Source organism: Schistocerca piceifrons, chromosome 1 (genome assembly GCF_021461385.2).
Source record: "Schistocerca piceifrons isolate TAMUIC-IGC-003096 chromosome 1, iqSchPice1.1, whole genome shotgun sequence".
Taxonomy (NCBI): domain Eukaryota; kingdom Metazoa; phylum Arthropoda; class Insecta; order Orthoptera; family Acrididae; genus Schistocerca; species Schistocerca piceifrons.
In genome coordinates, this window is record NC_060138.1 from 590,205,119 (window position 1) to 590,223,618 (window position 18,500).

At 40.0% G+C, this 18,500-nt stretch overlaps 1 protein-coding gene across 1 annotated transcript in view; it reads right to left on the minus strand.

Annotated features, from left to right (window-relative positions):
• The window catches only part of LOC124803008 (ATP-binding cassette sub-family C member Sur), a 415,616-nt gene that overhangs the window by 210,272 nt on the left and 186,844 nt on the right, over positions 1-18,500 (minus strand). The window contains exon 10 of the mRNA XM_047264118.1: positions 11,073-11,388. Within this exon, the coding sequence (XP_047120074.1) occupies positions 11,073-11,388 (316 nt within the window). The remainder of the gene's footprint in view (positions 1-11,072; positions 11,389-18,500) is intronic.

The following is an 18,500-nucleotide window of genomic DNA, read 5'->3' on the forward strand; positions in this document are numbered from 1 at the left end:
ACTTATGTTGAACACATCTCCTCATCCCCTTCTCTGGGACCACATCTTCCTCTGTCTGTCCACTTCATCCTCCCACCTCTATCTGCCAACCCCTCCTCCCTCTCTGTCTGTTCATCTCCACCTCTCTGACCATATCTTCCTATCTCCCTCCACCCTCCCTCTGACCATATCCTCCTCCCCCTCTCTCTTTCCATCTTCATCTCCACTATGTCCATCCGCAGTAGCTGAGGGGTCAGTGAGACATAATGTCAATCCTAAGGGCCCGGGTTTGATTCCCGGCTGGGTTGGAGATTTTCTCCGCTCGGGGACTGGGTCTTGTGTTATCCTAATCATCATCACTTCATCCCCATCAAAGCACAAGTCACTGAAGTGGCATCAAATCGAAAGACTTGCACCCGGCGAACGGTCTACCTGACGGGAGGCCCTAGTCACTTGAGATTTACATTAATTTATCTCCCCTACTTCCTTTTCCACATTCCCACTACCCCTCTACAACTTCCACCTGCCTCATACATCTCCCCTTCCTCCTCTCTCTCTACCCATTTCCTCCTCCCCTTCGCAATGTCCATCCCCTCCCCTACCCATTTCAACCTGCCCCAGCCATGCTCATTGGCATGTGTAGCCCCTTGTCATGCAGGACAGCCTACATTTTAGAGATCATAATACCACTACTTGCCTTTGACACATAGGTTGTCCTGTGAAGCAGGTTGTTTTGGCAGGCTGATACCGTTCTCAAACAAAATTTCTATTGTGCAGGGCAGCCTATATACCAGGTTCTGGAAAAACAGGATTTTGCCTGTATCTCCACATTGCTGCTACTCAAGCGTACAGCTGTATTTTTTTTTTTTTTTCTGAAGTTAGGTTAAAACTGATCCAGTGATTTGGGAGGAGAATCTGGACATGCACATGTGACTCCTTAGACTTGGGTGCCTCAGCGATACAGACAGCCGTACAATAGGTGCGACCACAATGGAGGGGTATCTATTGAGAGGCCAGACAAACATATGGTTCCTGAATAGGGCTAGTAGCCTTTTCAGCAGCTGCAGGGGCAACAGTCAGGATGATTGTCTGATCTGGCCTCATAAAATCAACCAAAACAGCCTTATTGTGCTGGTACTATGAACAGCTGAAAGCAAGAGGAAACTACAGCCATAATTCTTCCTGAGGCCATGCAGCTCTACTGTATGGTTAAATGATGATGGCATCCTCTAGGGAAAAATATTCTGGAAATAAAAGACTTCCACGTTCAGATCTCCAAGTGGGGGCTACTCAGGAGGATGTCATCATCAGAAGAAACAAAACTACAGTTCTATGGATCAGAGCATGGAATGTTAGATCCTTTAATCTGGTGGGTAGGTTAAAAAATTTAAAAATGGAAATGGTTAAGATACATTTAGATACTGTGGGAATTACTTAAGTTTGATGGCAGGTGAAACTTGACTTCCCATCAGGTGAATACTGGTTTATAAATACAAAATCAAATAGAGGTAAGTTCATATGCTAACTAGCTCCATAGATGATGAAGAAATTGTGGAAATGTATGATGAAATAACAGAAATTATTCAGATAGTTAAGGGAGATGAAAATTTAATAGTGATGGGTGACTGAAATTCAATAGTAGGAAAAGAAAGAGTAGGAAAAATTGTAGGTGAATTTGAACTGGGTAGAAGGAATGAAACAGGAAGTTGTCTAGCAGAATTTTTCACAGAGCATACAAGGCCTGTTCAGTAAATTTCATGGCAATGATGTGTTGGAGCAGAATGCAGTTGGCATCACTGCACATGCATTTATTTAATGTGCAACTGCCAGAAATTACATTTTTGTATGTCTGTTAGTCATTGCTCAGTGCCGTATTAAGTAGAACGTTGTTTCGCACAGTTTGTGAATTTTGAGATGTCAGAGTTAGAGGACCAATGCGTCTGCTTTAAATTTTGCATGTAACTCAAGCAAACCTTTACAGAGAAACACCAAATGATTCAGGAAGCCTACAGCAATGAGTTCTTAAGCCACACTCAGTGTTACGAATGGTTCACACAGTTTAAAAATGGCTTGACGGAAGTTAAGGATGGCCCTTTTTCAGGGCACCCTTCAATGTCTTCTGATAACACTCATGTCAGGAATGTCAATGAAATTGTGAGTCCCAATCGAAGACTAAATGTCTGAGAGATTGCACAAAACTGTAACATTTCAGTTGGATCATGTCATGCAATCCTGACACAGCATCTCAGAATGTGTCAAGTTGCTGCCAAGTTTGTCGTCCCATGGCTCATGAGTCAAGACCAGAAAGACCTTCACCTTGCAATCTGTGAAGAGTTTCTGGATTGCGCAAATGAGAATGAGATGTTACTTAAGAGAATCATAGGTGGTGCATACGTGGTGAAGAGACATGGGTCTTTGGTTATGATGTTGAGACCAAGGTTCGACATTCACAATGGGTTCTCCAAGGCCAGAAAAAGTTCATCAGGTCAGGTCAAATGTCAAAGCCACGTTGATAGTTTTCTTTGACTTTGAAGGATTAGTTCATCATTAATTCACGCCACAGAGACAAACTGTTGGTCAATGGTACTACGGGTACGTGTTGCGATGGCTGCAAGAAAATGTGAGGAGGAAATGGCCTGAAATGTGTGAGGCAATTCATGGCTCTTGAATCATGATAATGCACCCGCAAATACATGCACAAAAGCTGTTTCATCCTCTGTGCTCTCCAGAGCTGGCCCCTGTGGACTTTTTTTATTTTCAAAATTGAAAACCCTGTTGAAAAGGTGAAGATTTGCAACGATAGACAAGACAAAAGAAAATTCGCATATGGCAATCCATCCAATCCAGCAAGAGGCATCAAATACTGCTTCTGGAAATGGAAATGGCATTGTGAATGGTGTACCAATTGTGGAGGACAGTATTTCAAAGGAGACCATGCAAAACGTGTAAAAGGTAAGCATAGACAAATTTTGTGGATAATGTTCTGGAATTTTTTGAACAGGTGTTGTAATTTAATCATTGCTACCACATGGTTTAAGAACGATGAAAGAAGGCTCCATACAATTTCATATTGATTATGTAATGGTAATACAGAGATTTAGGAACCAGATTCTAAATTTAAAGCATTTCCAGGGGCAGACGTGGACTCTGACCACAATTTATTGGTTATGACCTGTAGATTAAAACTGAGGGAGTTTTAGGCCACAATTTACAAGAACAGGAGGAAGGAATACAGTAGAAGATGAATGGGTAGCTTTGAGAGATGAAAGGCAGCAGAGTATCAAATAGGTAAAACGACAAGGTCAAGTAGAAATCCTTGGATAACACAGGAGATACAGAATTTAATGGATGAAAGGAGAAAATACAAAAATACAGTAAATGAAGCAAAAGGGGAATACAAACATCTACAAAATGCGATTTACAGGAAGTGCAAAATGGAAATGGGGAAAAGTTAGGGACCACTTACAGGAAAATTAAAGAGGCCTTAGGAGAAAAGAGAAGCAGCTGCATGAACATCAAAAGCTCAGATGAAAAACCAGTACTTTGCAAAGTAGAGAAAGTTCAAAGGTGGAAGAATTATATAAAGAGTCTATACACGGGAGATGAACTTGCAGGCAATATTATAGAAAAAGAAGAGGCCGCAGATGAAGGTGACACAGGAGACTTGACACTTCAAGAAGAACAGATGACATTCCGTCAGAACTACTGATAGCCTTGGGAGAGCCAGCCATGACAAAACTCTTCCATCTGGTGTGCAAGAGGTATGAGACAGGCAAAATATCCTTAGACTTAAAGAAGTATATAACAATTCCAATTCCAAAGGAAGCAGGTGCTGACAGGTTTGAAAACTACCAGGTTCCAAAATACTAACATGAATTCTTTACAGAAGAATGGAAAAATCAGTAGAAGATGCTCAGTTTGGATTCTGAAGAAATGTGGAAACACATGAGACAATACTGATCCTATGACTTCAGTTAGAAGATACCTTAAGGAAATGAAAACATATATTTATAGTGTTTGTAGACTTAAGAAAGCTTTTGACAATGTTGACTGGAATACCCTCTTTGAAATTCTGAAGGTAGCATGGATAAAATACAAGAAGCAAAAGGCTATTTACAACTTGTACGGAAACCAGACAGCAGTAATAAAGTCAAGGGCTGTGAAAGGGAGTCAGTGCTTGAGATGGGAGTGGGATAGGGTTGTAGCCTAACCCTGCTGTTATTCAGTCTGTACAATGAGCAAGCAGTAAAGGAAACCAAAGAAAAATTTGGAGTAGGAATTGGAATCCAGGGAGCATAAATAAAAACTTTGAGGTTTGCAGGTGACAATGTAATTCTGACAGAAACAGCAAAAGACTTGGAAGAAGAGTTGAACAGAATGGACAGTTTCTTGAAAGGAGGATATAAGATGAACATCAACAAAAGTGAAACAAAGATAATGGAATGTAGTCAGATTAAATCAGGTGATGCTAAGGGAATTAGATTAGGAAACAAGACACTTGTAGTAGTAGAGGAGTTTTGCTATTCGGGCAGTAAAATAACTAATAATGGCCAAAGTAGAGAAGATATAAAATGTAGATAAATTCATACAATTCATACACATCAAATATAGATTTAAGTGCCAGTAAGTGTTTCCTGAAAGAGTTTGTATGGACTGCAGCCATGTATGTTAGTGAAACATGGATGATAAACAGTTTAGATGAGAAGAGAATAGAAGCTTTTGAAGTGTGTTGTTACAGAAGAATGCTGAAGATTAGATGGATATATCACATAACTAATGAGGAGGTACTGAATAGAACTGGAGAGAAAAGAAATTTGTGGCACAATCTGACTAGAAGAATGGATGGTTTGATAGGACACATTCTGAGATATCAAGGGATCACCAATGTAGTGGTGGTGGGTATTGTGGGGGTGGGGATTGTTTTGTTTTGAACGGCCAGTGTCGGTTGGTCGCAGTTAGTGTGCTCCCTGCCGCCGTTGGATAAGCAGCTGCAGCAGCAAGTCGTATACTCCTAGCTCACTCATTTGTTACATAGCTTAATTCTTAATTTCTTTGCGTGTTTTTGGTACTTGCATTGTGTAATTCATAAATTTCGGGCGTATTATAGTATTTGAGAGTTGTAGCATCGCGTTTTAGTACCTGAATAGTGTAAATTCGCGTAATCGTTTGTCTACTGTTTTGTTTTGGACGGCCAGTGTCGGTTGGTCGCAGTTAGTGTGCTCCCTGCCGCTGTTGGATAAGCAGCTGCAGCAGCAAGTCGTATACTCCTAGCTCACTCATTTGTTACATAGTTTAATTCTTAATTTCTTTGCGTGTTTTTGGTACTTGCATTGTTTAATTCATAAATTTCGAGCGTATTATAGTATTTGAGAGTGTAGCATCGTGTTTTAGTACCTGAATAGTGTAATTTCGCGTAGTCTCCTTCCGCCGCCGAGCAGTGTCAGCAGTGCGCAAGTAGCAGCATTACTGCATTTACTAGGCAATCTTGTATTTTAATAACCGTTTAAATTTTGTTGATTTGTTTGCGCTCTCTGTAGATTAGTTCAGACGTTCTTAGCAAAACAGTTTTTAGCATGGATAGGGACTGCAACTGCTGTGTTCGGATGCAGGCTGAGTTGGCATCCCTTCGCTCCCAGCTTCAGGCAGTGTTGGCTTCGGTCACACAGCTTGAGGCTGTTGCCAATGGGCATCACTGTGGGGGTCCGGATGGGAGTTTGTCGGGGACGGCCAGCTCGTCCCACGCATCCCCTGATCGGACTACGACTGTGGTTGCCCGGGATACTGCCCGCATTGAGGCTGATCCCTCACCTGTGGTAGAGTGGGAGGTCGTTTCAAGGTGTGGCAGGGGGCGAAAGACATTCCGGAGGGCTGAACGGAAAGCCTCTCCAGTTTGTCTGACGAACCGGTTTCAGGCTCTGTCTCAGGCTGATACTGATCTTCGGCCTGACATGGCTGCTTGTCCTGTTCCAGAGGTTGCCCCTCAGTCTGCAAGATCCGGGCAGTCGCAGAGGGTGGGCTTACTGGTAGTTGGGAGCTCCAACGTCAGGCGCGTAATGGGGCCCCTTAGGGAAATGGCAGCAAGAGGGGGGAAGAAAACCAATGTGCACTCCGTGTGCATACCGGGGGGAGTCATTCCAGATGTGGAAAGGGTCCTTCCGGATGCCATGAAGGGTACAGGGTGCACCCATCTGCAGGTGGTCGCTCATGTCGGCACCAATGATGTGTGTCGCTATGGATCGGAGGAAATCCTCTCTGGCTTCCAGCGGCTATCTGATTTGGTGAAGACTGCCAGTCTCGCTAGCGGGATGAAAGCAGAGCTCACCATCTGCAGCATCGTCGACAGGACTGACTGCGGACCTTTGGTACAGAGCCGAGTGGAGGGTCTGAATCAGAGGCTGAGACGGTTCTGCGACCGTGTGGGCTGCAGATTCCTCGACTTGCGCCATAGGGTGGTGGGGTTTCGGGTTCCGCTGGATAGGTCAGGAGTCCACTACACGCAACAAGCGGCTACACGGGTAGCAGGGGTTGTGGCGCGTGGGCTGGGCGGTTTTTTAGGTTAGATGGCCTTGGGCAAGTACAGAAAGGGCAACAGCCTCAACGGGTGCGGGGCAAAGTCAGGACATGCGGGGACCAAGCAGCAATCGGTATTGTAATTGTCAACTGTCGAAGCTGCGTTGGTAAAGTACCGGAACTTCAAGCGCTGATAGAAAGCACCGAAGCTGAAATCGTTATAGGTACAGAAAGCTGGCTTAAGCCAGAGATAAATTCTGCCGAAATATTTACAAAGGTACACACGGTGTTTAGAAAGGACAGATTGCATGCAACCGGTGGTGGAGTGTTCATCGCTGTTAGTAGTAGTTTATCCTGTAGTGAAGTAGAAGTGGATAGTTCCTGTGAATTATTATGGGTGGAGGTTACACTAAACAACCGAACTAGGTTAATAATTGGCTCCTTTTACCGACCTCCCGACTCAGCAGCATTAGTGGCAGAACAACTGAGAGAAAATTTGGAATACATTTCACATAAATTTTCTCAGCATGTTATAGTCTTAGGTGGAGATGTCAATTTACCAGATATAGACTGGCACACTCAGATGTTTAGGACGGGTGATAGGGACAGAGCATCGAGTGACATTATACTGAGTGCACTATCCGAAAATTACCTCGAGGAATTAAACAGAGAACCGACTCGTGGAGATAACATCTTGGACCTACTGATAACAAACAGACCCAAACTTTTCGAATCTGTATGTACAGAACAGGGAATCAGTGATCATAAGGCCGTTGCAGCATCCCTGAATATGGAAGTTAATAGGAATATAAAAAAAGGGAGGAAGGTTTATCTGTTTAGCAAGAGTAATAGAAGGCAGATTTCAGACTACCTAACAGATCAAAACGAAAATTTCTGTTCCGACACTGACAATGTTGAGTGTTTATGGAAAAAGTTCAAGGCAATCGTAAAATGCGTTTTAGACAGGTACGTGCCGAGTAAAACTGTGAGGGACGGGAAAAACCCACCGTGGTACAACAACAAAGTTAGGAAACTACTGCGAAAGCAAAGAGAGCTCCACTCCAAGTTTAAACGCAGCCAAAACCTCTCAGACAAGCTGAAGCTAAACGATGTCAAAGTTAGCGTAAGGAGGGCTATGCGTGAAGCGTTCATTGAATTCGAAAGTAAAATTCTATGTACCGACTTGACAGAAAATCCTAGGAAGTTCTGGTCTTACGTTAAATCAGTAAGTGGCTCGAAACAGCATATCCAGACACTACGGGATGATGATGGCATTGAAACAGAGGATGACACGCGTAAAGCTGAAATACTAAACACCTTTTTCCAAAGCTGTTTCACAGAGGAAGACCGCACTGCAGTTCCTTCTCTAAATCCTCGCACAAACGAAAAAATGGCTGACATCGAAATAAGTGTCCAAGGAATAGAAAAGCAACTGGAATCACTCAATAGAGGAAAGTCCACTCGACCTGACAGGATACCAATTCGATTCTACACAGAGTACGCGAAAGAACTTGCCCCCCTTCTAACAGCCGTGTACCGCAAGTCTCTAGAGGAACGGAGGGTTCCAAATGATTGGAAAAGAGCACAGATAGTCCCAGTCTTCAAGAAGGGTCGTCGAGCAGATGCGCAAAACTATAGACCTATATCTCTTACGTCGATCTCTTGTAGAATTTTAGAACATGTTTTTTGCTCGCGTATCATGTCATTTCTGGAAACCCAGAATCTACTATGTAGGAATCAACATGGATTCCGGAAACAGCGATCGTGTGAGACCCAACTCGCCTTATTTGTTCATGAGACCCAGAAAATATTAGATACAGGCTCCCAGGTAGATGCTATTTTTCTTGACTTCCGGAAGGCGTTCGATACAGTTCCGCACTGTCGCCTGATAAACAAAGTAAGAGCCTACGGAATATCAGACCAGCTGTGTGGCTGGATTGAAGAGTTTTTAGCAAACAGAACACAGCATGTTGTTATCAATGGAGAGACGTCTACAGACGTTAAAGTAACCTCTGGCGTGCCACAGGGGAGTGTTATGGGACCATTGCTTTTCACAATATATATAAATAACTTAGTAGATAGTGTCGGAAGTTCCATGCGGCTTTTCGCGGATGATGCTGTAGTATACAGAGAAGTTGCTGCATTAGAAAATTGTAGCGAAATACAGGAAGATCTGCAGCGGATAGGCACTTGGTGCAGGGAGTGGCAACTGACCCTTAACATAGACAAATGTAATGTATTGCGAATACATAGAAAGAAGGATCCTTTATTGTATGATTATATGATAGCGGAACAAACACTGGTAGCAGTTACTTCTGTAAAATATCTGGGAGTATGCGTACGGAACGATTTGAAGTGGAATGATCATATAAAACTAACTGTTGGTAAGGCGGGTACCAGGTTGAGATTCATTGGGAGAGTGCTTAGAAAATGTAGTCCATCAACAAAGGAGGTGGCTTACAAAACACTCGTTCGACCTATACTTGAGTATTGCTCATCAGTGTGGGATCCGTACCAGGTCGGGTTGACGGAGGAGATAGAGAAGATCCAAAGAAGAGCGGCGCGTTTCGTCACTGGGTTATTTGGTAACCGTGATAGCGTTACGGAGATGTTTAATAAACTCAAGTGGTAGACTCTGCGAGAAAGGCGCTCTGCATCGCGGTGTAGCTTGCTCGCCAGGTTTCGAGAGGGTGCGTTTCTGGATGAGGTATCGAATATATTGCTTCCCCCTACTTATACTTCCCGAGGAGATCACGAATGTAAAATTAGAGAGATTAGAGCGCGCACGGAGGCTTTCAGACAGTCGTTCTTCCCGCGAACCATACGCGACTGGAACAGGAAAGGGAGGTAATGACAGTGGCACGTAAAGTGCCCTCCGCCACACACCGTTGGGTGGCTTGCGGAGTATCAATGTAGATGTAGATGTAGATGTAGATGAAGTGAAGAGGCTTGCACAGGATAGAGTAGCATGGAGAGCCATATCAAACCAGTCTTCAGACTGAAGACCAGACTAATACATGACCATGCAGCTAACAGAATTTTTCAATCCTTGAATCTAAATATGGATTTGGGTATAATTCATCTACACTACTATATAAAGACAAGTAGTTGTTTAGTGTTGTTACCAAAAATCTCAAAATTCAAATTTTTATACAATCCTCTAATAAATATGTATAAATGGGAAACATTGTTACTAAAAATCTCAAAAAGCTCTTGACTGATTTTCTTCAGATTTGAACATGACGCTCTAATTAACTTTTGGATGGACATAGACTAATGATTATATGTAGTACATGACAGGGAAATGTTGTTGGCAAAAAATTCTGAAAAGTTCTTGACCATTTTACCTCAAAATTGTACACAATATTCTAATACATATTCAGACAGACATAGATATAGTTTTTTAGACAACAATGTACAGATTTTCTGTTAAAACTGACTGCGAAAAAAATGCTGGGCTGTGATAATGTGTGGTTTCACTTTCTTTGTCACCATCAGTTTTAACTATGATAATAGAGCATTAAAACAATAGACAGATTGTTTCTCCCATATAAATTCCTTCTCCTTATACATAATTTTAAACAAACATTGTATACACAACAGTATGATGTTTTGTTTTCTATCTCACAGTTGTTTTAACAGAAAACAGGGAAGTTGTATTTTTGGTTTATCGGCTCAGGGTTAGAGTACTACTACAGAAACTGTATCACCCAAAACTTTGTCATCCTATCCATTTGCAGATTAAAACTAAGTAAAATACTATCATTCAGCTTCTGTACTCACAAATCCAGGAGCTGAAGAGGTCTCTCAACAAAACTCCACGTACACATGATCCCAGCCAATTTACTCATTCTTTTATGTGATTTCAATTCCCAATAGAAATTTCATTTACAGTAACAATAAGTGAGGCTCAAATTCACAGAGGGGACCAGGAAGAGAAGTTGGACAGAAGAGAGGAAATGGGATGTAGAGAGGGAGAAAGAGGAGATGGATGGAGAGTGGGGGAGGAGGAGATGGAGAGGGAGGGGGAAGGAGATGGAGAGAGACGGGAGTGAGGAGGAGGAGATGTACAAAGAGAAGGGTAAGGAGGAGATGGAGAGAGGGGGGGAGGAGCAGGAGAAGGAGATGGCCAAAGAGAGGGGGAGGAGGAGATGGACTGAAAGAGAGAGGAGAAGGACTTTAGGATGTATATCCAATTCCCATGCCTATTTAGCATTTGTGAAGCATTCCCAAGTTTTCTAGTACATATATAAAGTAATCTAGAAGTAATTACCTTAATTATTGCTTTAAGCAAGTTAGCACTACTCATAATTTGTTGTTAATGTTCTTAACAGAAGCAGACAGCAGTGGTAGGTTGATTTCATGTGTTAATGTAAAACTTGACTTATTCCACATCCCTGAAGACTCTGCTTCATGACAGAATGCATGGAAGGTGATTTACATATCAATGAATGAACAAAATAAATAAACGTATGAAATTTCTACACAGAATAATTAATTTCAAATTACTGCAGGGATTAGAAATAGTTTTCATAACATAATAATAGTGTATTAAGTTACAACAGAGTAATAATTCAAATTACCTTTTGGAATAGTAACATCTGTTAATGTAAGGGTATTAAGTCTTGACTGCTCACTCCATGAAAAAACACCATTTCTTACAGAAACAACTGTATCTGTTTCACTGTTAGAAAAGTCTCCACTGACAACACTCTCTTTATTGTTTGTTTTTCTAACAGCATCTTCATTCACATCATCAGCATTATCATCTTCTTCATCCTCATTATCATCTGTGCCATCTTCCTCATCAGTATGTTGCCACTCTTTACTTTCAGGAATATCGTGCAAGCTGAACACACTGTCAGAATATTCTTCTCTCAGTTTAAGTGTGCTGTTTACCTGTATTTGAATTGTTATTCAAAAGCAGTTCTTACTTTTAATAAAGTGAGTGTTTGTGTGAAAATTTTTATGGAGTGTAATGGATGAAAAATCTTCCACGAAAATTAAAAGATAGGTATTCAAAATAAGAAAATAAACTGCTAAGCCAAATTTTTTGTGGTAAGCTGGTCAAACGTTTGTGATAAATGCTTTTTTAAAATGCACTGATAAACATAATTTGAATTGGTGGTTTATTTCAGGCTATTTTAAGACAGAACAATGCTGCAAAATTGAGCTCCATGTTAACAAATCTAAAATATAAGAGATAATTAAGTTGGCATAAACTCATATAAATGCCATCACCAAAAATAAAGTGTAATATGGTCAGTGGTCCATTTTGGCATCTTTTTCAAAAAGGCTGAAATATTTATCATAAAATAAATATTTTTTAATAAATAAAAACTGTCACATGAAGAACTACAGTATTTCATATACGGATAAAGTGAGGTACTGGCATATTTTCCTCACACATAAAACTATACCCTCTGGAATGAATTTCACTAAAGGGCAGACATATCCTTTAATAACACCATCTGAGTCCCTTACAGCCAGAAAACAACTATAATTATTTGTCAGTTACTACTAAGTATGGAAGGACTACCACTGTGACTGAGTCTTGTTATCAATTACAAAATTAGTTACAGCTGTTATATCTTGGAATAAACAAATATAATTAATATGGTATGAGAGGTTGTGACAGATGTAAATACTTTAAGAATCAAGGAAAGAACTCATTGAATAGTAGAACTGTTGAGACACCAACAAGTAGATGAAAAAGAATGAAAATTTTGCTAGCTTTCATAAAAATCCTTTAACAAGCTATACTATACTGACACACACACACACACACACACACACACACACACAGTTACAGTCTGTTTATTCAGCTGGCCCAGTGAAGCTGTACAGTAGTGCGGCTCGTATTTTTCAGGTTTTTTTTTTTTCATTTGATTACCCCATAGTTTGGCTCCATTGTACAAAATTACGACTGGTCTGTAATTTGGGCTCCATAAGAGAAGGGTAAGGCATACTCCTAAGCCCTTACTTGTGAAAAAGGAAAAAAAAACAATAAAAATCTAATTTGTTTTTAATTAAAAAACTATTGTTTGGAATTAGCTGAGAAACCAATAACTTCATTATTATAAACTTACAGAGTTCAGACATTCTTTTCCATTGACATAGAAAGAATGCTGCATAAAATTTTTCAATATTTTCACATTGACACAGAGTGTGTGTGTGTGTGTGTGTGTGTGTGTGTGTGTGTGTGGAGAAACTGAAATCATTCTGGGATTTTGTTTATACCGAATACAAGCAAGTTCTACATAGTATTAAAACTAGATAGTTGTTAATGTTGCCAGGAACTACAAGAGTTACTGACATGTGTGAACCTTTTAAATCTTATTTTCTGTCTCAAGATAGGTGCTCTACATGCTGAAACAGTTTTTGGGAACCCACAGTCACTTCTTCAACTTCATTTCACACAAAGCCAATTGAAAATGTTTTCAAATTCAAGCCAAAAGTTGGAAAGAACCACAATTTCAGCTACAGAACCAACTGAGAAGTTAGAGCTGTTTAAAGAAAAAATCAATAACAGGAAATTTAGTAAATTTCAAACTTCAATTATTTCAATTTTAATTCACTTGAAAAAGGAAGGTATTTTCACTCAGTCAAAACACAAGACAATTACCAATTTATTTTATGACACTTTTGTGATTTCTCCATTTCAAACTCTAAAATCATTCCATTGAGTAACACCAAAAATTTCTATTTCTTGGGCTGTGGCTAAGCCATGTCTCCACAATATCCTTCCTTCCAGGAGTGCTTGTTCTGCAAGGTTCACTGGAGAGCTTCTGTGAAGTTTGGAAGGTAGGAGACGAGGTACTGGTGGAAGTAAAGCTGTGAGGATGGGGCGTGAGTCATGTTTGGGTAGCTCAGATGATAGAGCATTTGCCTGCAAAAGGAAAAGGTCCGAAGTTCGAGTCTCAGACCGACACACAGTTTTAATCTGCCAGGAAGTTTCATATCAGCGCACAATCTGCTGCAGAGTGAAAATCTCATTCTGTCTGAAATTTCTTTAGACAGTAGATTCAGGTACAACATTTCAGACAGGTGAAGGTGTATTATTTGATGAGGTAGGATGCATGAACAACTTTGTATCTAAGAAACCTGAAGAATGGAAAAAAGCTAATTTGGAAACAGATAAGAGATGGTGTGATGTATTCCAATCACTTAAAGTATAGGCACTTCATGTACCAGGCACAAATGCTGTTGTGGAAAGGGTATTTTCAATTGTGAATTCCATTTGCATTGATGAGAAAACCATTTTACTGCTGAAACTATTGAAGCAAATGTAAAAGCTAAGGCTCATTATGAAGATCTTACCTGCAAGGAATTCTATAACGTGCTATTAACCAATTTTGAAAAATATTAGGTTTTCTGATAAGCACAAAGTTAGTAGCAATGTTCCTGAAGCAATATCTTAATGATTTGAAACTTTTTTATGTCTACATTAGTGTTCATTTGTTAGAAATCATTCTATTATTCTCAATATTTTGAATTATAATCATTTATTGGAAAAACAATGAATTATCATATGATACAGTGCCATTACAAGCATGTTTTGAAGCATCTTGTTAAAATATGTGCTTTTTCTATGTATAAACTTTAGTTTTTATTTATTTTAGTAAATCAATGCAGTCATTTTTACATAATATTTTCTTTTTGTCTAGTATCCTATTTTGTCCCATTTTTTTATCCAAATTTTTTGCAAATGTCCCTATTTTTTCCCATGGAAAATCTGGTCACCCTACCTACAAATAAAAGAACTCATCAAGTGAAGTCAAATACTACGAAGGTGTTGACTGATATTTTGATGTGAGGGAAATAGTACATACCAAGTTAATTATGAAGATCAGATCATTAATCAAGTTTCTATTTAGAGACTCTGAGAAGATTGAGTAGCAGTATATGTCCAAAAGGACCCAATCTTTGGCAAATGAAGTGCTGCTTTCACCCCGTGACAATGCTGCTCACACAGGCATCTCAGGATTACATCAAAAGATTTACCTGAGCTTCCTGGTTTTCCCCAATTGAAATTCCCAATTTCCCTGAACCAATTTCTGTCATATGTGAGAGGAAGATTTACTTTACTAGTTATCCTGGGTGCAAATTATTTTTTTTTAATTGTCACATCACTTATTAGCAATTATTCAAAGTACAGCTAGTACTTAGAATTTTATCAACAATTCTGTACCAGTAAGTTATAAGGTTTTCTAGTCCCTGCATATTCCTTTGCCACCATCCCAGGCCATGCAGTGTCATTTTGTGATGACCTCAAGCATACGATAATCCTCACAGCAACACACTTCAAACTGTTGTCACTGGACTGTAATAACAATAAAACGAGCAATGAGACTCATGTTTCAAACCATATTCTTTTGACCCTAAGGTCATTTTTAACTTGAAGCATGACATAATGAGAAAGACAGCAGAGTACTACTTTGCAACAAAATTAACCCTCAAGTGGGTGTGCTGATTTCCATAACATGAACAGGTGTGTGGTGTACTTTATACATATGTAAAGGATAACTATCTTTATGTTACCAAGGTAAACATATATGAGCAAAATCACAGTATAATCTTAGTTTAATTAAACAATGTTAAAATAAACTTATATTATATGAGCTAAATCACCATTTAATAACTGCTGTACCAATATTGTTCTTTTGTTCCTGTGTTTTGAGTGCAATGAGTGAAATGACTTTGAAATGAAAGAAAGTGACTGTTTTGATGGGCAAAAATTTGAAAGTGCTAAACAGAGTAAACAAAGGAGAACTGCTGAAAAACATACCAGCAGAATATGGTTTAGAAAATCACCCGTGTCAGACAGAAAGAAGAATCAAAAATAAATTGAAGACTTCTGCTTCAAAATGATAATTAAAGACAGTTTGCAGCTCCATGGTACAATAGGATAGCAAGAAATGAAACACTAGATGAAGCATTATTTGTTTGTCTCATTGAGAAAAAAGAACATGATGTTCCAGAATCTGGTGCAATCTTTCAGAAAAAGGCACTAAACTTAAACAGCAAGGTACCCGATGGCAATACTAACTTCACAGCCAGCCTGGGTTGGTAAGTAAGTGATCGGTAAATATCTAAAATGTGGTTTTTATGGTTGCATCTTCTTGAGACCTAGTTACTGAACTACTGATTCTGTAGACACAAAAAACAGTATGGCCTGCTGTTTGTGAGTCCACTGCTGAAGTTTGTGAAGTTATCAATATCTCTGAACTCCTTGAAATGTTAGCAAACATGTAGATGATGGCGACACAGATGCCTGGTTGCAGAATGATAGTGATGCTGGTTACAGCATGACAACCAATGAGTAAATTTGTATTTCCTCCTGTTAGATACTCTTATGGTGAAGTGGACAATAAAGGTGGTGTTTCAGGGGAATAAATAATGCATCTTGCAGAGGCAATGGCTGGAAAAACTATTGGTTTACCTAGAACATCTGCTGGTAACAAGTTAGTGAAACATCTACATTATCATGCTGCTCTCAGATGCCACAGAAGTTTGAAACAAAAGAAACATAGACATTATGTCAGTAAATAAATGTCAGTAGACTACAGTAAGTATAGCTTAAGTGCGAAAAATGTTTTTCTTGTTAGTGCCACAGTAAAATCTTTGTATCTGTAGTACATATTAGATTTCGTATTTAATAGACCATTTCTGGATTATCCAGATTTCTGGTTATGCAGATTACATCCAGTACCACCTACTCTGAGTAAACAATGTTCTTATGTGTGATGTATACACAGCTGTATGAAAAATTCTCACATTCATGTTATGCTTCATCATGTACACAACCCTGCAATTGAAAATGGACCTGAAGCCCAAGAACCAATGGATAATAACAGAGATTCCCCAAATCAATAACCACATTTGAGGTTGCCATGATCAATAACCTCCCCACATGAACCATGGACCTTGCCGTTGGTGGGGAGGCTTGCGTGCCTCAACGATACAGATAGCCGTACCGTAGGTACAACCACAACGGAGGGGTATCTGTTGAGAGGCCAGACAAACGTGTGGTTCCTGAAGAGGGGCAGCAGCCTTTTCAGTAGTTGCAGGGGCAACAGTCTGGATGATTGACTGATCTGGCCTTGTAACGTTAACCAAAACGGCCTTGCTGTTGTGGTACTGCGAACGGCTGAAAGCAAGGGGAAACTACAGCCGTAATTTTTCCCGAGGGCATTCAGCTTTACTGTATGGTTAAATGATGATGGCGTCCTCTTGGGTAAAATATTCCGGAGGTAAAATAGTCCCCATTCGGATCTCCGGGTGGGGACTACTCAAGAGGACGTCATTATCAGAAGAAAGAAAACTGGCGTTCTACAGATCGGAGCGTGGAATGTCAGATCCCTTAATCGGGCAGGTAGGTTAGAAAATTTAAAAAGGGAAATGGATAGGTTAAAGTTAGATATAGTGGGAATTAGTGAAGTTCGGTGGCAGGAGGAACAAGACTCCTGGTCAGGTGAATACAGGGTTATAAATACAAAATCAAATAGGGGTAATGCAGGAGTAGGTTTAATAATGAATAAAAAAATAGGAATGCGGGTAAGCTACTACAAACAGCATAGTGAACGTATTATAGTGGCCAAGATAGACACGAAGCCCGTGCCTACTACAGTAGTACAAGTTTATATGCCAACCAGCTCTGCAGATGATGAAGAAATTGAAGAAATGTATGATGAGATAAAAGAAATTATTCAGGTAGTGAAGGGAGACGAAAATTTAATAGTCATGGGTGACTGGAATTCGACAGTAGGAAAAGGGAGGGAAGGAAACATAGTAGGTGAATATGGATTGGGGGGAAAGAAATGAAAGAGGAAGCCGTCTGTTAGAATTTTGCACAGAGCATAACTTAATCATAGCAAACACTTGGTTCAAGAATCATAAAAGAAGGTTGTATACATGGAAGAATCCTGGAGATACTAAAAGGTATCAGATAGATTATATAATGGTAAGACAGAGATTTAGGAACCAGATTTTAAATTGTAGGACATTTCCAGGGGCAGATGTGGACTCCGACCACAATCTATTGGTTATGAACTGTAGATTAAAACTGAAGAAACTGCAAAAAGGTGGGAATTTAAGGAGATGGGACCTGGATAAACTGACTAAACTAGAGGTTGTACAGAGTTTCAGGGACAGCATCAGGGAACAACTGACAGGAATGGGGGAAAGAAATACAGTAGAAAAAGAATGGGTAGCTCTGAGGGATGAAGTAGTGAAGCCAGCTGAGGATCAAGTAGGTAAAAAGAAGAGGGCTAGTAGAAATCCTTGGGTAACAGAAGAAATATTGAATTTAATTGATGAAAGGAGAAAATATAAAAATGTAGTAAATGAACCAGGCAAAAGGGAATACAAACGTCTCAAAAATGAGATCGACAGGAAGTGCAAAATGGCTAATCAGGCATGGCTAGAGGACAAATGTAAGGATGTAGAGGCTTGTCTCACTAGGGGTAACATAGATACTGCCTACAGGAAAATTAAAGAGACCTTTGGAGAAAAGAGAGCCACTTGTATGAATATCAAGAGCTCAGATGGAAACCCAGTTCTAAGCAAAGAAGGGAAAGCAGAAAGGTGGAAGGAGTATATAGAGGGTCTATACAAGGGCAATGTACTTGAGGACAATGTTATGGAAATGGAAGAGGATGTAGATGGAGATGAAATGGGAGATACGATACTGCGTGAAGAGTTTGACAGAGCACTGAAAGACCTGAGTCGAAACAAGGCCCCGGGAGTAGACAACATTCCATTAGAACTACTGACGGCCTTGGGAGAGCCAGTCCTGACAAAACTCTACCACCTGGTGAGCAAGATGTATGAGACAGGCAAAATACCCTCAGACTTCAAGAAGAATATAATAATTCCAATCCCAAAGAAAGCAGGTGTCGACAGATGTGAAAATTACCGAACTATCAGTTTAATAAGTCACAGTTGCAAAATACTAACGCGAATTATTTACAGACGAATGGAGAAACTGGTAGAAGCCGACCTCGGGGAAG